The sequence below is a fragment of the Papio anubis genome, chromosome 1 (assembly GCF_008728515.1).
Source record: "Papio anubis isolate 15944 chromosome 1, Panubis1.0, whole genome shotgun sequence".
NCBI lineage: Eukaryota > Metazoa > Chordata > Mammalia > Primates > Cercopithecidae > Papio > Papio anubis.
The window spans coordinates 121510912-121532642 of record NC_044976.1 but is presented as its reverse complement, the minus strand read 5'-3'; the positions used below and the strand labels follow the sequence as shown (position 1 = coordinate 121532642).

The 21731-nt window shown below is 48.5% G+C and overlaps 2 protein-coding genes across 16 annotated transcripts in view; one reads left to right on the top strand and one right to left on the bottom strand.

Annotated features, from left to right (window-relative positions):
* PRUNE1 (prune exopolyphosphatase 1) overlaps window positions 1-10400 on the bottom strand; it is a 31440-nt gene extending 21040 nt beyond the window's left edge. For 2 of the 4 annotated variants that reach the window (XM_009180780.3, XM_009180785.3), the window contains exon 1: window positions 9455-10400. In XM_009180780.3, coding sequence (XP_009179044.1) covers window positions 9455-9493 — 39 coding nt within the window. In that variant the 5' untranslated portion in view covers window positions 9494-10400. The remainder of the gene's footprint in view (window positions 1-9454) is intronic. The other 2 variants (XM_017947018.2, XM_017947010.2) reach the window with 2 other exon arrangements.
* Window positions 10401-10519: 119 nt separating this feature from the next.
* Window positions 10520-21164, top strand: MINDY1 (MINDY lysine 48 deubiquitinase 1). Of its 12 annotated transcripts, none has more exons than XM_017947009.3 (10): window positions 10520-11825; window positions 15131-15914; window positions 16298-16355; window positions 16747-16811; window positions 17433-17591; window positions 18081-18183; window positions 18529-18671; window positions 19743-19934; window positions 20237-20392; window positions 20649-21164. In XM_017947009.3, the coding sequence occupies exons 2-10, from the start codon at window positions 15471-15473 to the stop codon at window positions 20727-20729; spliced, it is 1401 nt and encodes a 466-aa protein (XP_017802498.1). In that variant the 5' UTR covers window positions 10520-11825; window positions 15131-15470; the 3' UTR covers window positions 20730-21164. The 12 variants fall into 12 exon arrangements, with proteins under 12 accessions (XP_017802498.1, XP_031508557.1, XP_031508538.1 ...); XM_009180787.4 differs by having other exon boundaries at window positions 10836-11825; window positions 15382-15914; window positions 18078-18183; window positions 19743-19893; XM_009180803.4 differs by having other exon boundaries at window positions 10838-11825; window positions 15382-15914; window positions 18078-18183.
* Window positions 21165-21731: the final 567 nt, after the last annotated feature.

Below are 21731 nucleotides of genomic sequence, written 5' to 3'. Positions count from 1 at the left end.
CTCATTGATCTTCACAGAGGAGGTAGGTCCTCATTCCATAGATGGCATAAGTGTTTCAGCTAAGCTTATAGCATTCTACATATATCCAGTTTGTAGAAAAGTGTTCTTTCCTCCTATCTCCTTGAATGTTAACTTACAAAGCAGTAAATAAACTTCTGATTTCTTATCTTCTTTGGGCACTCAAATAGTCAAAAAAGGGGATTTGGGGTAGCTGATATATTCAAGGCATGCTCTTGGGCATATCAACCCTGGTTGACTATTTCTTCCCACTTTCATAATAGGGAAAAGAATGCTTACACTTCTTTTTTGAGACAGAGTTTTGCTCATTGCCCAGGCTGAAGCGCAATGGTGCGATCTCGGCTCACTGCAACCTCTGCCTCCCAGGTTCTCGTGCCTCAGCCTCACGAGTAGCTGGGATTACAGGAATGCGCTACCACACCCAGCTAATTTTGTATTTTTAGTAGAGACGGGATTTCTCCATGTTGGTCAGGCTGGTCTCCAACTCCCGACCTCAGATGATCTGCCCGCCTCAGCCTCCCAAAGTGTTGGGATTACAGGTGTGAGCCAGCGCGCCCGGCCAGATGCTTACACTTCTAAATCATGAGAACAGGTGAAGAGGCTTTGAGAATAAAGGTTAAAAGTAAGATTTAGTCCAAGGCCGGGCATGGTGGCTGGCGCCTGTAATCCCAGCACTTTGAGAGGCCGAGGAGGGCGGATCATCTGAGGTTAGGAGTTTGAGACCCGCCTGCCCAATATGATGAAACCCCATCTCTACTAAAAATACAAAAATTAGCCAGGGGTGGTGGTATGCGCCTGTAATCCTAGCTACTCAGGAGAATTGCTTCAACCCGGGAGACGGAGGTTGCAGTGAGCCAAGATCGTGCCTTTTGTACTCCAGCCTGGGCAACAAGAGCGAAACTCCGTCTCAAATAAATAAATAAAATAAAACATACTAAAACTAGAGTGCCCAAAATCAGGGTGACAGGGTCTTGGGTTTTGTTTTGTTTTTAAGCATTTATTGAATGTGCCAGGCATTATTCTCATATTTTTTCATGCATTAATCAATCATTTAATCCTTAACCCGATGAGGCAGGTACTTATGTCATTTCATTCCAGGTATAAGCTTTCTGCTGGGTGGAATGAGACCAGAAAGCCTATGGCCCAGCATAGGGCACAATACTTCTCTCTTACCAGCTTACTTTTTTTTTTTGAGACAGGGTCTTACTTTGTTGCCCAGGCTGGAGGGCAGTGGTGCTATCTTGGCTCACGGCAACCTCTACCTCCTGGGTTCAAGTGATTCTCCTGCACCAGCCTCCTGAGTAGCTGGGACTATAGGCATGCGCCATGATGCCCGGCTTATTTTTGTATTTTTGGTAGAGATGGGGTTTTGCCATGTTGGCCAGGCTGGTCTTGAACTCCTGACCTTCAGTGATCCGCCCATCTTGGCCTCCCAAAGTGTTGGTGTGAGCCACCGTGCCCAGCCCATCAGTTTACTTTTGAACTTCTATCTCAGCCTGGTTTTGAGAGAAGATGGGATGAAACAGACAAAATGAGACACACTAAATATAGCAGGGTTTCTCAACTTCAGCATGACTGGTATTTTGGACTAGATACTTCTTTTTCATTTTTGTAACTTTTACTTTTCGAGGCAGGGTCTCACTCTGTAACCCAGGCTGGAGTGCATGGCACAACCATGGCTCACTGCAGACTCCACCTCCCAGACTCAGGTGATCCTCCCACCTCAGCCTCCTGAGTAGCTGGGACTACAGGCACCCGCCACCACGCCCGACTAATTTTTTTTTTTTTTTTTTTGAGACAGAGTCTCATTCTGTCGCCCAGACTGTAGTACAGTGGCGTGATCTTGGCTCACTGTAACCTCCACCTCCTGGGTTCAAGAGATTCTCCTGCCTCAGCCTCCTGAGTAGCTGGGATTATAGGCACGTGCTACCATGCTTGGCTAATTTTTGTATTTTTAGTAGAGACGGGGTTTCACCATGTTGGTCAGGCTGGTCTTGAACTCCTGACCTCGTGATCCACCCGCCTCAGACTCCCAAAGTGTTGGGATTACAGGTGTGAGCCACCGCACCCAGCCCTTTTTTTTTTTTTCTTTGAGATGGAGTCTCACTCTGTCGCCCAGGCTGGAGTGCAGTGGCGCAATCTGGGCTCACTGCAACCTCTGCCTCCTGGGTTCAAGTGATTCTCCCCCTTCAGCCTCCCGAGTAGCTGTAGTAGACTACAGGCGTGCGCCACCACATCCAGTTAATTTTTGTATTTTTTTTTTAATTTTTTTTTATTATTTTTTATTTTTTTTTGAGACGGAGTCTGGCTCTGCCGCCCAGGCTGGAGTGCAGTGGCCGGATCTCAGCTCACTGCAAGCTCCGCCTCCCAGGTTTACGCCATTCTCCTGCCTCAGCCTCCTGAGTAGCTGGGACTACAGGCGCCCGCCACGTCGCCCGGCTAATTTTTTGTATTTTTTTAGTAGAGACGGGGTTTCACCGTGTCAGCCAGGATGATCTCGATCTCCTGACCTTGTGATCCGCCCGTCTCGGCCTCCCAAAGTGCTGGGATTACAGGCTTGAGCCACCACGCCCGGCCTAATTTTTGTATTTTTTAGTAGAGACAGGGTTTCACCATGTTGGCCAGGCTGGTCTTGAACTCAGGTGATCCGCCCACCTCAGCTTCCCCAAGTGTTGGGATTACAAGCGTGAGCCACTGTGCCCAGCCAAATTTTTGCATTTTTTGTAGAGATGGGGTTTTACCATGTTGCCCATGCTGGTCTCGAACTCCTGGGCTCAAGTGACACAGCCACCTCGACCTCCCAAAATGACTGGATTACAGGCATGAGCCACCACGCCCAGCCGGATAATTCTTTTTTTTGTGGAGGCTGTCCTGTGCATTATAGGATATTTGGCAGGATCCCTAGCCTCTACCCACATGGATGCCAGTAGCACCCTAAGTCGTGACAAACAAAAATGTCTCCAGACTTGCTGAATGTTCCCTGGGGAGCAAAACTGCCCCCAGTTGAGAACTACTGGGTTACAAGAAAGTGAAAATCCATATACTCTGACTTCGTCGGTCAGGGAAGATTTGCTAGACACAAGAGTTTAGCAAAGTGGGAAGGTTCAGAGGAGTAATACATAGCAAAGAACAGTTATCAACTAATGTAACTTTAGGAAAAAAAGGGAATCTAGGGAAACCTAGAATCATCTTCCCTATACAGGCTATCACTCCTTCTCTTCCCCCACTGGAAAGCCACAGCTCAGAAAGGGCAAATTGAGAAGACTTCTGGTGGTATCAATTGCCCCCTCCAGTTACAAGATAGGTTTTTGTTTTTAAACCACCCTCTTCCCCATCTCCTACTCCCATCCCTGGAGAGAAATACAGAAGACAGAGGTTATCTGTCCGGGTTCGGCCCAAAGGGCCCCTAAGGAAGTTTCCCCTGAGGTCCTCCCCATGCCTGTTTCTCTAAGTCTACTTCAAGAGTGTGGAAGCAAAGGCCCATTCACACTGAACAGCACTGGGGTAGGGGCTTTACTTTTTTCCAAAGCAATAAGAGAATTCTACCCAATAGCCCAGGTCCCATAGTAACTTCTCTGACTTGTAATTCCTCCTCCTGATACCAGAGACCTCTGTTTCCTGGAGACCAAGAACTGCCCAGATGGCTATGGACCAAAGTGACAGGAAAGCACTTGAGATAAGAGTCTGCAGAAATAACTTGCTCACTGAAGCAGTTAGGGGGAGCGAGTGTTCTCTAGAGAGAAACTATATAAACATGAGGCATATGGCCGTGACTCTGGAGGAAAAACATAAGAGCAGCGGAGAAAAGGCAGAGCAAGCAGGAGAGATCTACTGCTGGGTCCAAAGAGACGCTGGAGAACCTTTCCACACTCATTTACATAAGTGTTGCTTCACTGCAAGCAGCGGCTGATTCAGGCTTATTTAGATCCTCACCATGAAGAGAACGCTAAGCAGAAAAGCACAAAGTAGGGACCAAATACAACGGCATGGCTCTGAAGTCAGGAGAAACTATCTCCAGAGGAAGGTGAACAATGAACCCCTTGCACTCAGCCAAACCCAGACAGCAACCAGAAGGAATGAATACAAAAGGAATACTTTGGGACTTGCAGCAAATCTTGGAACTGGGGTGACCAAGGGAGGCAGCAGCATTCCTCTCCCCTGTCAACACCCACTGTCACCCCGGCCTGACTGGACTATTCACCACCCGCAAACCATGATGTGCACATTCCCAGCTCTGCCGTTTGCACTATTCGTTCTCTGTTTGAATGCAGAACTACTAATTGAAAAGATCACAGACTTTGGGGTTGAATCCCAGCTCTGCTTCTTACTTGTTGCAGGACTTTGGACCCTCGAAGCCTCATTTTCCTCATATAAAAATGAGAATAGGCCAGGTGTCGTGGTTCACACCTATAATCCCAGCACTTTGGGAGGTCGAGGTGGGCGGATCACCTCAGGTCAGGGGTTCGAGACCAGCCTGGCAAACATGGTGAAACTAAAACACACAAAAATTAGCCGGACGTGGTGGCAGGTGCCTGTAATCTCAGCTACTCCAGAGGCTGAGGCAGGGAGAATTGCTTGAACCCGGGAAGTGGAGGCTGCAGTGAGCTGAGATCACACCATTGCACTCTAGACTGGGTAACAGTGTGAGACTCCATCTCAAAAAAACAAACAAAAAATGAGAATAATATCGTAACCAATTTCATGACGTTGTTAGGAGGATTAAATGAGATACTACCATAAGTGCCTATGCTATAAATAGTAAAATGTGATCCTTCCCATCTTCTTTCTTTACTTCTCCCCATTGTTCAAGTCTACCTAATGTCTTTCTCTGTGAAGCCTTCCTGAACACCCAGTCCAGAGCAATCCTCTTCCTCTAAACCTCCAGCTTCTAGCACTTGTGGCTCTGAGACAGACCTTAACTTCTATCTTAAGGAGCTCCCTATCTTTTCATGGTCATGTATCCCTGATCCTTAACATGGCTTATGTGATGGGTGACTATATACTTTATTGTTCAAACTGGTACACTTATGAGAATGAAAAGGGGTGCTATTAATGATTACACAGGGGAAAACCAAGACTGCCCTGGGCAAACCGGGTGAGGGGCTGCCAAACTTATAAGACATCATTCTCTTCTTTATTTAGGAAAAAACATGTGTAACCCTTAATTCCAAGCCCATCCTCCACCAGCTGAAAGCACAAGCCAAACAACCTGTTTTCTGACCATCAGAGAAAGAGTCAGGGAAAATACAGCTATACTTAGCAGCATGAGGAAATCTAAGCTGCCAATGGAAGAAATACCATCTGAGGGCCACAAGTAAATAAATACAAACTTTCTTTTCTTTTCTTTTCTTTTTTTAAAGACCTACTAGTTGGCCAGGCGCGGCGGCTCACGCCTGTAATCCCAGCACTTTGGGAGGATGAGGCAGGCAGACCATGAAGTCAAGAGATTGAGACCGTCCTGGCCAACATGGTGAAACCCCGTTTCTACTAAAAATACAAAAATTAGCTGGGCATGGTGGCACATGCCTATAGTCCCAGCTACTCGGGAGGCTGAGGCAGGAAAATCACTTGAACCTGGGAGGCGGAGGTTGCAGAGAGCTTCATGCAACTGCACTCCAGCCTGGCGACAGAGTGAGACTTCGTCTCAAAAAAAAAAAAAATTAAATGAAAATAAATAAATGAATAAACACTCACTAGTTGAAAAGACTCTCTTATCCTGAAATGTTCTTTGTGGCCTCAAGAGGAGGGGGCAGGGAGGGGGTTCTAGGCCTGACAAAGTAAACCACTTCCCTTCTAAAGCTGAATATGGTATGATAACTACTCTTCAGAAGAGTTAATGGGGGAGAAAAATAAACGAGACAGAAAGCCAGAGAGAGACAAACCCTCTCAGCAGAGAAAATAGGAACAATACTGATGCCAGGACTACAAATTTCTTTTTTTTTTTTTGAGACGGAGTCTCGCTCTGTCACCCAGGCTGGAGTGCAGTGGCCGGATCTCGGCTCACTGCAAGCTCCACCTCCGGGGTTCACGCCATTCTCCTGCCTCAGCCTCCCGAGTAGCTGGGACTACAGACGCCCGACATCTCACCCAGCTGGTTTTTTTTTTTTATTATTCTTTAGTAGAGACGGGGTTTCACCGTGTTAGCCAGGACGGTCTCGATCTCCTGACCTCGTGATCCGCCCGTCTTGGCCTCCCAAAGTGCTGAGATTACAGGCTTGAGCCACCGCGCCCGGCCACGACTACAAATTTCTAAGGAGAGCCAGCTCCTGATTCCTGCCTCATGCCTGAGAACTGCACACAGTACATTGTCCAAAGGCTCCAGGATGAACACCTAAAATGCAATGCAGCCCCAGCCTGAAGCAAAGATTTCTCCCCCCTAGAAGTGAAAGATGAGTCACCATAAATAGGACATTTGGTTAAATAAGATTTTTTTTTAATGGAACATCCTATTGTCTCTGTGGCAGAGGCTGTAGAAAATTTCTCTGGTATCAAATACTAAAAATACAGTAGCAACGGGAGACTTGGCTGGATTACCAGCTGTCTTTATTCTGTGCAAAGAAGAGCATTCATGATTTTCTGAAAGTTATAATTAAACTGTAGTTTAACAGGAACATTCAAACTTAAGAATGTATCTGTCTAAATCATCTCTCTCTCTTTACACAAGAAACTTAACAGGGTGTCCTCTGGAGAACTGGATGGAGAGGAGAGAAGAAAAACGATCTTTATCTTTTTCATTCCATATCCCTTTGGTATTTAAATTTGTTCATGAAGTACACATTTACTACTTCTATAATTTAAAGCAATCTAGGCTGGATGTGGTGGCTCATGCCTGTAATCCCAGCACTTTGGGAGACCAAGGCAGGCAGATCACTTGAGGTCAGGAGTTCGAGACCAGCCTGGCCAACATGGTGAAACCCTGTCTCTACTAAAAATACAAAAATTATCCAGGCATGGTAGTGCAAGCTTGTAATCCCAGCTACTCAGGAGGCTGAGGCAGAAGAATCGCTTGAATTCAGGAAGTGGAGGTTGCAGTGAGCCGAGATTGCACCACTGTACTCCAGCCTGGGCGACAGTGAGAGTTCATCTCAAAAAAAAAAAAAAAAAAAAAAAATTAAAGCAATCTAAATTGTTGGCATCTACCAGTATGTCTTGCCATCAGTTCACCTGTTAACCTTCCTAGAGTCTAATTTTCTCATTTCTCCAGGCCCTGGAGAGGCTATGTGATGATGAAAGCTCTAAGACACAATCTCAACTTTCACAAGTTCACAAGTTTGAAAGGAAGAGCTAGATCTTGCTCCTTGGGGATGAATGCAGGTAGAGAAAGGTCAGGATTCCAGCAATATTGGAAAAATCAAGTATTTTTCCAGCTTCATATTGCTGTAGAGAATATACTATTAGGGCTGGGTACAGTGGCTCACACCTATAATTCCAGCACTTTGGGAAGCCAAGCCAGAGGGATTGTTTGAGTCCAGGAGTTCGAGACCAGATTGGGCAGCATGGCAAGACCCTGTCTCTACAAAAATACAAAAAATTAGCCCTGCATGGTGGCACTGCCTATAGTCGCAGCTTTTTCGGGAGGCTGAGGTGGGAGGATCACTTGAGCCGGGGGGAGGATCACTTGAGCCGGGGAGGTGATCACACCATTGCACTCCAGCCAGGGCAACAGAGTGAGACCCTGGCTCAAAATAAATAAACAAATACAAAATAAAAATAGAGAACATACTGCTAACCTGGGGGTGGGGGGAGGCTCTGGAGGATATATGTTGGAGAATAGATGCATGCAAAGAAATATTATTGCGGCCGGGCGCGGTGGCTCAAGCCTGTAATCCCAGCACTTTGGGAGGCCGAGACGGGCGGATCACGAGGTCAGGAGATCGAGACCATCCTGGCTAACCCGGTGAAACCCCGTCTCTACTAAAAAGTACAAAAAACCAGCCGGGCGAGGTGGCGGGCGCCTGTAGTCCCAGCTACTCGGGAGGCTGAGGCAGGAGAATGGCGTAAACCCGGGAGGCGGAGCTTGCAGTGAGCTGAGATCCGGCCACTGCACTCCAGCCTGGGCGACAGAGCGAGACTCCGTCTCAAAAAAAAAAAAAAAAAAAAAGAAATATTATTTAGTGAGGTTTCAGGTCCAAGGGCACTTTACCACATGGTGGAAGAGACCAGTCATTTGGGTTACTGGGAGGGGGGGGAATCCAACTGTTTAGCACTTAGAATGGTGCCCCCAAAACTCTACATTAGTCCTGTGGTGGAATCAGACGTAACAAAAAGGGATTGGTTCCAAATGGCCTTATGCATTGAAGTAACTCCCCAAATTTGTTTTTCACAAGGAAAATGTCTATGTAATTGGTGTTAAAATGGACCTTCTCCCCAATTCAGTATGAAGACAATTCATTTATTCCAGCAGCTGAGTCTGCAGCAGGAATTAAGTGACTTTCAGGATTTGTTAAAGAACAGAATCTGTCCCCCAGGGGAATTTGTTGAGTTTCCGATATCTAAAAAGGAAAGCTCAGCAAGCCATCTGTCTAGGTTTCTTCAGGGCAATATAACTCAAAGTAGAGGGGCCGGGTGACCTCCTGGAGTCTGTCTCTGGTTAGCTTTTTGCTGCTAACTGGGGATAACAGCCTAATGCCTCATGACGGCTCAGCATGGCTGGGTGAGTCCAACTGGCTCAGAGAGCACCAAAAATAAGCCACAAAGCATTCAGTAGTCATATTTATGGTTTTGATTCTAAACACACTTTGTGCTTATCCCTTCCAAGTGGAGAATTTTTATGTAATGTGTGTGCTTAAGGCCAAAGGAGAAACCTGGAGGCAAAGGAATGCTGGTTGTGGGTCAACAAATATGCCTGATGGATTATGTATGTTTGGTTTAAAAACACTGACTTAAAGTAAAATACCGTGACTACTTCTAACTTAGAAATGAGTTCAGCCCGCCAGACAGAAACCGCCATTCAGAGGAAATAAAGCCGTGAGCACCGGTTCCCTCCACACCCGCGAGGTTCACCTGGAGGCCAGTGGGCCAAGCGAGGCCTTGGGAGCGGAGAACTCAAAGAGGGGCGGGGAGAAAAGAATAAACACACCTCGCGGGGCTCGGCTGGCGGTCGCACAGTCCTGGTCCTTTTGACGGAACTGACCGAGATGACAGCAAGCAGAGGCTCAAATGCAGGATTCAGACCCAAGACTTCTCCCAGCTCTCGGGCGGACCCCAAAGGCGGGGAGCCAAAAACCGGGAGACTAAGCAAGCAGCATTCTCACGCTCCTAAGCTCGCTTCTCGCTCCTCGCTCCTCATGCCCCAAACCTGATCAGGCCCCAACCCCCCTCCCCACAACTCAAGTGTTCCCTCCACACGGACCGTCGAGGCTCCCCAGATCCCACGTCTTCGTCCTTCCTGGACCCCGTGCTCCATTCCTTACAGTCACATACAGGGATCGGTTACCTGTAGAGCAGCTCGACAATCCTGCAGGTAGTCCTCCATGATGAAGCCCAAAGTACGCCGTCGCCCCTGGTCGAGGAGAGGTGCCCGTGGTCGAGGACAGGTTTCCCCGGCGAATGCACCCCGCCCGGGACTCAGGGGCGAGAGGCCAGAGTCAGGAGGCGGGACTCGAACCCGCCACACGGCGAATCGGCCTCCGACCCCGGGAGGAAGTGCGTAACCGGGTGCTCCCGAGCTTGGCGTCGCCCCTCCCCCAGCGGCGGAGGCGGGGCTCTACGCCCAGAGGCTCCTGGGACGTCTTTCCGGAGAGGCCAAGGAGGTGTGGCGTGGGGCGACGTGGGAAACGTAGTCCTGCGGCTCCGCAATGTCCCTAGCTACCGAGGGAAGGAGCGTTTTCTGAGGGATCCGTTGTTTGGTAAACAAATGTGTATGTGTCACAGTAACCCATTATTGTGGCATCTGAACTTTCCCTCTCAGATCAGGCTAAGTATAACATCTTTCCATATATCACACCGAGCATCCGGTTGACATTTTAAATGACACTTGGCAAAACAGATCTTCTTTCCCGAAATTCTGCCTTTTACCAAACTGATTCAATCGCCACCAGTTTTGTGGTTGTTCATGTTAGGAGAACATTAGAATAATCTTTGACCCCTCTTGTTTACCTAACACCTACAGTCTCCTGCCAACTCCTGCTGCTTCTCCCTTTGCAACTCTGTAGCCTGTTTTTTTCCTACAGCCTCCGCAAATATCTTCTCCTTCCTTTCTTGGACGGTTGTAACCTTGACTTTTTGCTCTCTGCCACCCTAATTGTTCCAACTGCTCTTTCAGCCTTTAGAGTTGCTTGAAGTTTCATCCTGTGGCGGCTCTGTACATAGAGTTTTAGGGAACCCTTCAGAATGTAGAGTTAGGTTCCAGCCTCCCTTAACTGCCACTTTGCAGCCGCAGGGTAGTGCAAGTACTGTAAATAAATGGACACTCATCATCAAAAATTCCCTCATTTATTTATCTATCGCTTTATTTCCTACCATCAGCCTCACACTAGCTTTTCCTGCTTCCCCAGCTGTAAATCGAGAGGAGGTGACTGATGAGAGGCCTGTGGTGGAACCAAGATCCAGAGCACAGGGGTGTTGGATCGCCTGCCTGCTCTGCCAGTTCTTTTTTCTTCTTCCTCTTCTTCTTCAAACGGAGTCTTGCTCTGTCATCAGACTGGAGTGCAGTGGCAGGATGTTGGCTCACTGCAACCTCTGCCTCCCGGGTTCAAGTGATTCTCTTGCCTCAGCCTCCCGAGTAGCTGGGGCTACAGGTGCGTGCCACCACACCCTGCTAATTTTTGTATTTTTAGTAGAGATGGGGTTTCACTATGTTGGCCAGGTTGGTCTTAATCTCTTGACCTTGTGATTTGCCCGCCTCAGCTTCCCAAAGTGCTGGGATTACAGGTGTCAGCCATCGCGCCCAGAGCCTGGGGCTTCTTCCACACCCTCTGCACTCTACCAGGTGCACAACCCAACCAGTTTCATTTCTAGACTTAAAAATGATACAGCAAGGACTTGGAAAGGACCTCTATGGAGGGCTCCAGAGGGAAAAGAGCTGGGTTTGTTTGTTTGTTTTTAACATTAACTGAGTAATATATGCAAATATCGTGCTCTTTGGTCCTGCCTCTATGGATCGAGAGCAAAGGACTGCCATACCCAGAGAGACAGCCCAGATCCAACAAGCTGCTTCTGTCCAGCCCTGCTCCTCCCCACTCAGCAAGGGCACTTGCTCTTCCCTATTCTCACCAGAGAGGCACAAGCGCTCCGTCCCTTCCAGAGGCAGGCGGAGGGAAGAGAAAGGGTCTGTTGTTTTTCTCTCCTGTTTCTTGCTCCCTCTCTGCTGATCACAAAGCTGCTGACCGGGTCAGAAAGCCCTGATGGAAATCCACCAGCGCTGGGCAGGCCCCTCCTCCTCCAGGGAGCTTGTCCTTGCCTAATTTTTCTTCGTCCCGATGAGAACAAAAAAGAGAGAGAGAGAAGAAAAGAAAAACCACAAACTTCCTTTGAAAACCAGCTTGTAGTCAGGGCCTGGAGCGCATGCCCTAGACTCGGCGACTCAGGAATCCTGAAGACTCTCTGAGTGACCTGGAGCACCTGGGCTCCGCCCCTGCCTGCCTTCACCCTCTCCAGTGCCCCCAGTACTGGGCGTGAGTCCGGAAGTGGCCACAACCAAGCCTGTACCGTCGCTCGCAAAGCTGTGTAAACCTGTATAAGCTCAGGCGTTGACAGCTGGAAGGCAGCTGACACTGGCAGACCCCCTCATTGCACCTATCTTCCCCATTGCATTGCCACAGCTGAACCCTCCTTCTCAATCTTGGAACAGCACCCACTTCTTTAAGGTAAAAACTTTATTTTAATCATCTTCTTCACTTATTCTCCCACCCCTCTCCATTTCCTCTCCAGCTCTGGGGAGCTGACACCTGCTGTCCTTCCACCTTTGGTCTACAAGTCTGGATTGCTTAGAGGAGCTAAGTCAGGAGAGATATGTAAAGGGGATGCTGCTTGGTCCTCCTCCTTTTAATGAAAGCACAAAACCCTCCCCCTCTCCTTATGAGCAAGTAGACAGGGCACTGTGGCCATGGTTGACATATTCTGAGATGAAAATCTAAACTATTGATTGCATGAAGACGTAGGTCAGACTGAGAAAGAGATTGGTGTGGGACAGTAAGGGAATTGTTCCTACGGAGAGGAAGAGTGTCTTCTTGAAGTTACATACCTGTTTTACATGCTTCTTCCAACTTTTGACTCTGTACTGCTATTGATTAGGGAGGAGCCAGGGTTATTTTAATTCCCTCACCCACCACCATAATTCCAGCTGGAGAAGAAGTGTAGGACTTGAGGAGCTGAGAAAGAGGAGGAGGAGAATGAAACTTTGATTTGTCTGACTATCCTCTCTCTCATTCTTCCCTACTCTGAGATACTCCATGCCCTCCCCAGCAGGATTGGACCTCGTAGAGTAGAAACCTTCCATTACATTTCCTGCCCCTGCCTCTTAAGACTTAGCCCATTTAGCTCTGCCCAGTTCCTCTGAGACCCCACTCCCTCAGGTGTTCCTGGGTTCCTTTGGCTCACCTCTCCAGCCAGCTAGCTGCCCAACCCCACTTCATCATTGATCATTTCTGGCACTGGACAGAAAATATAAAAACTGAGGCCTGCTTTTCTTTTTTCTTTTTTTTTCTGAGACAGAGTCTAACTCTTGTCACGCAGGCTGGAGTGCAGTGGCACAATCTTGGCTTACTGCCATCTCCACCTCCGGGGTTCAAGCAATTCTCCTGTCTCAGCCTCCTGAGTAGCTGGGATTACAGGCACCCGCCACCACGCCTGGCTAATTTTTGTAGTTTTAGTGGAGACGGGGTTTCACCATGTTAGCCAGGCTGGTCTTGAACTCCTGACCTCAGGTGATCCACCCGCCTTGGCCTCCCAAAGTGCTGGGATACAGGTGTGAGCCACTGTGCCCAGCCGAGGCCTGCTTTTCTTCAAGCTTTTTTACTTTTCCAGGCTCTGGCATCTGCTTTGAGGTTCACCCTAAGTGTCATTTAAGGGGAGAAGAAAAGGAGAGAGAGAAAGAGAGAGAAAACAAGTGTAAGGCCTGCAGGCAGTTTTTGCTACTCTGATTCTAAATTAACAACAAGTAAATGATATGCAGCTAGCATAAACATACGTGAATCAAGAGGATAATCAATTTGAGTGACTAGGCTTATTCTATTTCAGTAACTTTAATGTTCCTCAACCTCATCTCCCAGGCCTTCCCCTAGCCCCAAATTCATGTAGGTTTACAAGAAGGAAGCAGTCTCAGGTTGGGAGGAGGACGGGGAAAAGACAAGATTTCTAACTAGTATAATTTATTTTATTTTGTTTTATTTTATTTTTGAGATGGAGTTTCGCTCTGTCGTCCAGGCTGTAGTGCAGTGTCACAATCTCAGCTCACTGCAACCTCCGCCTCCTGGGTTCAAGCAATTCTCCCACCTAAGCCTCCTGAGCAGCTGGGACACAGGCAAGCGCCAACACACCTGGCTAATTTTTGTATTTTCAATACAGAGAGGGTTTCGCCATGTTGGCCAGGATGGTCTCGATCTCCTGATCTCAAGTAATTTGCCCGCCTCAGCCTCCCAAAATGCTGGGATTACAGGTGTGAGCCACCGCGCCTGGTCCCTAACTAGTTTAATTTCTCCCTGTTTCTCTCCTTGATAAAGAGTGGGAGGGGAGCAAGGAGATTAAAGGGAGATGTTTTCCAAAGGGCAGGATTTGTGGTTTTTTATTATTTATACCCACAGCATTAGTTAAATGTCTATCTGTACTTGCCTCAGTGTGCCTCTAGTGCTGATAGAGAGCAGGTTAAACAGGTCCAGTGTTCACATCTAAAACGACCTGGATAGGATTGGGTGCGGTGGCTCATGCCTGTAATCCCAGCACTTTGGGAGGCCGAGGTGGGAGGATCACCTGAGGTCGGAAGTTTGAGACCAGCCTGACGAACATGGAGAAAACCCGTCTCTACTAAAAAATACAAAATTAGCCGGACATGGTGGTGCATGCCTGTAATCCCAGCTACTCGGGAGGCTGAGGCAGGAGAATCACTTGCACCCAGGAGGCAGAGGTTGCGGTGAGCTGAGATTGCGCCACTGCACTCCAGCCTGGGCAACAAGAGCAAAACTCCGTCTCAAAAAAATAAAGATAAATAAATAAAACCACTTGGATGGGAATAGACATAAAACTTCAGGTAGGTGAATGTAGAGGGAGTATTGTTAAGTAAATTAATAATCAGCATTTTCATATTTCATAGAAATAGCAGGCAAGAGAGTACCTCTGGGTTTAGGCAGTTTCTGGAAGAAAAAAAAAATGAACTGAGGAAAAGTTGCTGTCTCAACTCTAGCTGTCAAGAGATGCTTACTGGGTCCAGGCACCGTGGCTCATGCCTATAATCCCAGTCCTTTGACAGGCTGAGGAGGGCGGATTACTTGGGGCCCCAGGAGTTGAGACCAGCCTGGGCAACAAAGCAAGACCCTGTCTCAATTTAATTAAAATAAATGTGAATATCTTTATTAATTTTTTTTTTAAAGAGAAGCTTACTGGAAGAACTTGTGGGGAGTGCTTTTTGTGCCCCTAATCTGAAGTCACTTATTAAAAGCAGTCTCTGATTCCAGTCACCCCCTACCTACATTTCCCCTCCCAGCTTACAGGAAACCCCTCCCAAGGCCTTTATACTGTGGTCTCGTATTGCGTATGGTTCGGAAGAGCCCTTTGAGGAGGAAGACTTCCCCTTCCTCACCAGCATTTCGCCTTTAGGGGCATGACACTGACTCTGTGCCTCCTCCATTCTTCACCCCAAGCACTATGTGACTGTTAATCTTTTTATCCTTGGGTGAGGCAGAGAGAAGGTATCCCTAAAAATACAAGCAGCCTGTGTATGCTTAGTATGTTGTGTGAAGGGGCAGGGTGTGGGGTAGGGCAGAGGAATTATCCCTGTGAGGGAATATGGCTATGAGGCAGTTACTGATGTGATGCCTATTAGAGTAAGCTAAAGATCATCATATTAATAATCATTAGCGTAGATTTAACATTTCTTTCTCCACCTCTTTTCCTTCTTTCTCCTTTGTGCTCTCCCTTTCTCTGTCTTTTCTTCCTTCCCTGTCACGATCTGTTTCAGGGAAGCTGACTCCACCCATGTCTTCAATCCCACCAGTCTTCCCTCCGCCCTGTGCCCTCTTGGTCTCATCTGGTCACAGCAAGTTAGAGGTGGAAAGAGCTTAGCACAGGACCCTTCTGTTTACACATATACTGCCCCTAGCCAGGAGTGACTGCACAAACACTAACCAGCCTTCTACACTACATTCCTTTTCCAAGACTTATCTGGGTTAGTTTGCTTTCCAGCCCACTGATTTTCTTCTTATTGAACAGGTCCCTCTTTTGCATCCCAAGCCTGGCTTAGGCAAGTCCCTGAGGTCAGTAAACACCTACAGTGCCCCTCAGCTGAGTCCCTTTTGACTATGGAACACCATCAGCCTGAGGATCCGACCCCTGGTAAGGCCGGGACTGCAGAAGCAGTCATCCCTGAAAACCATGAGCTTCTGGCAGGCCCACATGAGCACCCTCAGAACGCAGATGCAAGAGATGCTGATGGGGAGGCTGGAGAACGGGGCCAAGCTTTGCTGCGTGGCCAGTGTGGGGACAACCTTGAGTCCCCTCTGCCTGAAGCTAGCTCAGCTCCACTGGGGCCAACCCTTGGGACACTGCCTGAAGTAGAGACAATGAGGGCATGCTCCATGCCCCAGGAGCTTCCTCAGTCCCCCAGGACCCAACAGCCTGAGCCAGATTTCTACTGTGTCAAGTGGATCCCTTGGAAAGGAGAACGGACACCTATCATCACCCAGAGCAGTAATGGCCCTTGCCCTCTCCTTGCCATCATGAATATCCTCTTTCTTCAGTGGAAGGTAAGAGAACACCCAGTTAGGGGTGCAAAAAATATCAGGGAGTACTCTTCCCTGACCTACTTCCTTGATCATCCTGATATTCTCAAACCAGTCAAAACTTTTCAGATTATTCTCCATATTTCTCCAACTTGAGCAAATGAGATAAGATGTTCCTAAAAACAAAGAAAAAAAGAAAAAGAGGAAGATCTGTCCTACCCCTGTATCTCCTACTCCCTAGCAAATGCACATGCCTTGCAAGATTTCACATTCATTCCCTTGTGCCAGTTGCAAGCCTTTTTTCCTACCCCACCCTACTACTGGAGCTCCCCCTTGCCTTTCCATGGGTTCTTCCTTTAGTGCTCTTTGGGGGAAAGCACACACGTGATCACCCCTTCTGCCTCCAGGTGAAGCTCCCCCTGCAGAAGGAAGTGATCACATCGGATGAGCTCATGGCCCATCTTGGTGAGTGACTGGGCCTTAAAGAGGAATTACCCAAAGGGTTCCAGAGCTATCCACTCAGCCAGAAATCCAGACTATTCAGGGATCTCCATTTGGGGGTTCTGGTATGGCAGGGAGGGTAAGGGTCTATGGGGCTTCTCTGCAAGGCTGGATAATGAAAAGCAAAGGTGTCAGGAGTCCTGGGTGGTAACACCAATTCTGCCCTTAGCTTTGTTATCTGACCCTGGGTGGGCCCTTCACCTTTATGAGCCTGTTGCTTCCTTTGAGAAATGAAGAGTCCGGATTAGACTCTAAGTCTTTTCCAGCTCTGAAAATCTGTGTTCTGTGACATTACCCGAGGAAACTTAGCTTTTGAGGCAATTGGTGGGGTAAGCTAAGAGGCCCTGTCTTGTAGGAAACTGCCTCCTGTCCATCAAGCCCCAGGAGAAGTCAGAGGGACTTCGGCTTAATTTCCAGCAGGTAAGGCAGAAGGTCTGCGGGCATAGGGGTCTGCAGGTTTGTAAGGGGACATCTTGAAATACTAAGAGAAGTTTTTGTTGTTCTTCAGAGGTTTCCTTGAACCATGATTTTATTCTGCAGGAGTCAAAGGAGAGTTTATCTTTGTCCTAGAAAATATGTTCATTGGCCGAGTGCTCACACCTGTAATCCCAGCACTTTGAGAGGCCAAAGCGTGAGGATCACTTGAGGCCAGGAGTTCGAGGCCAGCCTGGGCAACATAATAATACCCCTGTCTCTACAAAAAAAAAAAAATATTTTCAAGAATTAGCCAGGTATGGCGGTGCGTGCCTGTAGTCCCAGCTACTCAGGAGGCTGAGGTGGGAGGGTCACTTGAAACCAAGAGTTTGAGGCTGTAGTGAGCTAGGATCACACCACTGCACTCCAGCCTGGATGAAAGAATGAGACTTAAACTCTAAAAGAAAAACAGTGTTCATAGAGAAGGGTTGAGGCAAGGGAGAAATGGAGTGGCTTGTAAGAGAATCGCGAAAGAAAAGCAACAAGGTTAATTTTTAATTTCTGGAGGTGGAAGTGGAGTGGTGGGAGAAAAGGCCAGAATGTCCATCATCTTTTTTCTACCCCCAGAATGTGGATGATGCAATAACAGTGCTGCCTAAACTGGCCACAGGTCTGGATGTCAATGTGCGATTCACAGGCGTCTCTGATTTTGAGTATACACCTGAATGCAGTGTCTTTGACCTACTAGGCATACCTCTGTACCATGGCTGGCTTGTTGATCCACAGGTGAGGGTGGGAGGGCCCACTGGGACCTTATCCAGCTTAAGCTGACATGAGAGAGGCAAATTTTTGTGGGGTAGAGGTTAGGGAGTTAGGGGTTAGAATGGCTTGGGAGGGAAATAGGGTTTGGAGACTGGACCCAGTACAGAAGTCCTTGAATTTTAACCAATTTTGGGGATAACATGCAAATACAAGCAAACTACATGCAAATAGGTCAGTTCTTTAGACATCAAAAATTCAGGAACCAGATGGGTTTGGTGGCACATGCCTGTATTCCCAGCTACTTGGGAGGAGTTCGGGGCCAGTCTGAGCAACATAGCAATCCTATGATGAATGGTTCCTGAAATTTTTTTTTTTTTTGAGAGACGAAAAAAAAAACAGTGTTTAGGAACCATTCATCATAGGGTTGTAGACCTTGTGAGCTTTGTTCATTTCCTTCCTTAAAAAAAAAAATCCCAATTATTTTGGTATCCTACCATCCCACTACTCAAGCAGAGTCCTGAGGCTGTGCGTGCAGTTGGGAAACTGAGTTACAACCAGCTGGTGGAGAAGATCATCACCTGCAAACACTCCAGTGACACCAACCTTGTGACGGAAGGTGACATTCCTCCCCTTCTCATGGATAGTATGTGGAGGGAATGATGGCTACTTAGGCTTATTTTTTATTGTGTGTCATCTCCCACCACATCCCACTAGGTATAAGCTTCACAAGAAGGAGCTTGGGGAATTTCTGTTTAGTTCATTGGGGTATCCCCAGTGCCTGGCATGAGGTAGCTGCTCTATAAGTATTTGTTAAGTGAATGAATACAGCCAGGTTTCAAGAAAGGGACGTCAGAAGGTGGGACTGACCCCCGGGGCTTTTGACAGGGGCTCTCTGGATGGTCCTTCCTGTTGTGGACCTTGAATTCAAGCCAAGTTTCCCTCAACTTGTCCCCTCTGGCAGGCCTGATTGCAGAGCAGTTCCTGGAGACCACCGCGGCCCAGCTGACCTACCACGGACTGTGTGAGCTGACAGCAGCTGCTAAGGAGGATGAACTTAGCGTCTTTTTCCGAAACAACCACTTTAGCACCATGACTAAGCATAAGGTAATGCGGGTTTGAGGGCGGCGGGCTGCGGTGCTGTCATTTCCTGGTGCCTTTTTCTCATGGGTCCAGCTGGGATCAGCTAGATTAAGCCGTGGTAGCAAGTGACCCGTCAAATCCCTGTGGTTTACCACAACAAAGGTTCATTTCCTGCTCCTGGTGCATGTCCACTGTGAACTGGCTATGGTTCTGTCCCATACCATTTTCACTCTGGGACCCAGCTGACAAAAGATCCTTTATCTGGAATATATGCGGGAACACAGAGAGGGGGGCACTGTGCATTCATGCTTAGAGCTTCTGTTTGGAAATGACACATGTCATTTCTGCTCACATCTTCTGGCCAGAGCAAGCCATAAGGGATAAGCCTGCCGTCGATGGTACAGGAAAGTCCGATCCTCCCCTAGGAGGGGGCAGTGGAATTTTTGAACAATGCTGGTCTTCAAAAGTTAGAAACTGCCAAAGTTCTCTAGGATTTGAGCAGCAGAGGGAGGGGTCTCTGGTTCTCAAAGGATTTATCCTAAGAGCCATCAGGCAAGCCCAGAGAACAACGGGAAATGGGGGGAGCAGGGTCTTGTGTGGCATCTCAGCCCCAACGACTGCATGCCATGCTTGGCCAGAATGACCACCGTGCTCACACCCAACTGGACATACACTCAGACATCCCTTTCTTCCCCCCAAGGCCACACATATTTATAAAAGGTCCACATGCTGAGGGGCTGGGTGCGGTGGCTCATGCCTGTAATCCCAGCACTTTGGGAGGCCGAGGAGGGCGGATCACGAGGTCAGGAGGTCGAGACCATCCTCCCTAACATGGTAAAACCCCATCTCTACTAAAAAAATACAAAAAATTAGCCAGGCATGGTAGTGGGTGCCTGTAGTCCCAGCTACTCGGGAGGCTGAGACAGGAGAATGGCGTGAACCTGGGAGGCGGAGCTTGCAGTGAGCAGAGATCACACCACTGCACTCCAGCCTGGGTGATAGAGCGAGACTCTGTCTCAAAAAAAAAAAAAAAAAAAAAAAAAACTGCCTCTGTATCACCTGTCCCCGCAGTGAGCTCTGTTCTTTTTTTTGTAGAGTCACTTATACCTACTGGTCACTGACCAGGGCTTTCTACACGAGGAGCAAGTCGTATGGGAGAGCCTGCACAATGTGGATGGAGACAGCTGCTTTTGTGACTCCGACTTTCACCTGAGTCATTCCCTGGGCAAGGGGCCTGGAGCAGAAGGTGGGAGTGGCTCCCCAGAAAAGCAGCTGCAGGTAGACCAGGTGTGTAGGGCACTTAGGAAAAGTGCAGAGAGCACATGTGCCTCAGGGAGCTGTTTGCCATATACATTTTAACCGCTAGAGGCCATGTGAATCCATGCCTCTTTCTCTGGGTTACCTCAGATCGTCTCCTCACTTGGTGTGTATTCTCTGGCACCACAGATAATGCATTTGGCTGTGTGTGCTGCTCCGTAGGGAGAAAGAGCTAGAGAATTTGAGGGATGCAGAAAAACTGATTTGGAAACCTCGCCTGAATAGCCACAGCTCTGGGCCTCAGCCCACTGTACAACTCTTGTTCTCCCCAGGACTACCTGGTTGCTCTGTCCCTGCAGCAGCAGCAGCCACAAGGCGCGCTGGGGCTCACCGACTTGGAGCTGGCCCAGCAGCTTCAGCAAGAGGAGTATCAACAGCAGCAGGCAGTGCAGCCAGTGTGGACGCGGACACGGGCCCTGTCACCGCAGGTGGGCTGCTGCCCGGGCGCCCACACTCCCGGTTTCCACCTCATGCTTTGCCGGGTCCAGAACACCTATTATTCCTGCACTGGTCTCTTCAAGGTTTCTTCTCTCAGGGCCCTTCCCCTGCCTGTCCCTCTCCCCTGGAGTCCCTTCCTATCTTCCTCTCCCTACTCCCTGTCCCAATCCTGACACCCCTCCTTCTAGAATCTCTTCTTGTGCGCTTCCAAGGAAGTTCAGTGACCGATTGTTAAATTCGATACAGGGGAGAGGAGCCACATCTGGACGCCCAGCTGGGGAGCGTCGGCAGAGGCCGAAGCACGAGTCAGACTGCATTCTGCTGTAGCTCTGCCCCAGTGCCAGGCTGGCCTGCCCCTTCCAGAGGCTATGGTTAGTTGGCTTGCTCCCCGGCCTCCATCCCTGAGATGCGCTGGATAACTTATTTATGGACTGTTGGGGATCAGAACAGGCGACAAATGCCAGGGTCAGACTTGGTAATGTCCTTGACCTCACGTGCTGCTGCCTTCTCTGCCTCCCACCCAGGTGGGTTTCTGGTTCTCAACTTCCAGCCCCTGAATAGTCACACGTACATACAGACTAAGGCTCTGGGGTGAGGTCCTTATCTGGAATGCATCTCTCCTGCTTCCCATCCCTGCTGCCTGGATGCTCCTGATCACCTAGGCAGGCCTGTCTCCAGTTGTTTCAGAGCTTAATTTGGGTTTCTATCTCTGTTATTTGTAATGCCTTCGTGGGGTTTGGAAATAAAACTTCTGGCCTGGCACGGTGGCTCACGCCTGTAATCTCAACAGTTTGAGAGACTGAGGCGGGCGGATCACCTGAGGTTAGGAGTTTGAGACCAGCCTGCCCAAAAAGGTGAAACCCCATCTCTACTAAAAATACAAAAAATTAGCTCAGCGTGGTGGTGGGTGCCTGTAATCCCAGCTACTTGGGAGGCTGAGGCAGGAGAATCACTTGAACCCGGGAGGCGAAAATTGTGGTGAGCCAAGATCGCACCACTGCACTCCAGCCTGGGCGACGAGCAAAACTCTGTCTAAAAAAAAAAAAAAAAAAAAAGAAAGGAAAAGAAAAAAACCTTCTTTCCTGAGATCTGTTGCTTGCCTTAGCCTGAAGCAATGGGGTTAAGTATTTGACCCAATTGAAGAATGCAAAAAGCGGGAGGTGGGTCAGAGGCAGGAAGGTGGTTACCTGTCTTGTCTTTTCCCCTCCCCTCCCCTCCCCTCCCCTTCTTTTGAGATGGAGTCTCTGTTGCCCAGGCTGGAGTGCAGTGGTGCAATCTCAGCTCACTGCAACCTCCACTTCCTGGATTCAAGCAATTCTCCTGCCTCAG

Coding starts and splice junctions, on each gene's coding strand:
- MINDY1 (XM_009180821.3), top strand. CDS start 11,982: ATGCTGCTTGGTCCTCCTCCTTTTAATGAAAGCACAAAACCCTCCCCC. Junction 19,935..20,236: donor AGCAGCTGCAGGTAGACCAG/GTGTGTAGGGCA, acceptor TGTTCTCCCCAG/GACTACCTGGTTGCTCTGTC. Junction 20,393..20,648: donor CACGGGCCCTGTCACCGCAG/GTGGGCTGCTGC, acceptor AATTCGATACAG/GGGAGAGGAGCCACATCTGG.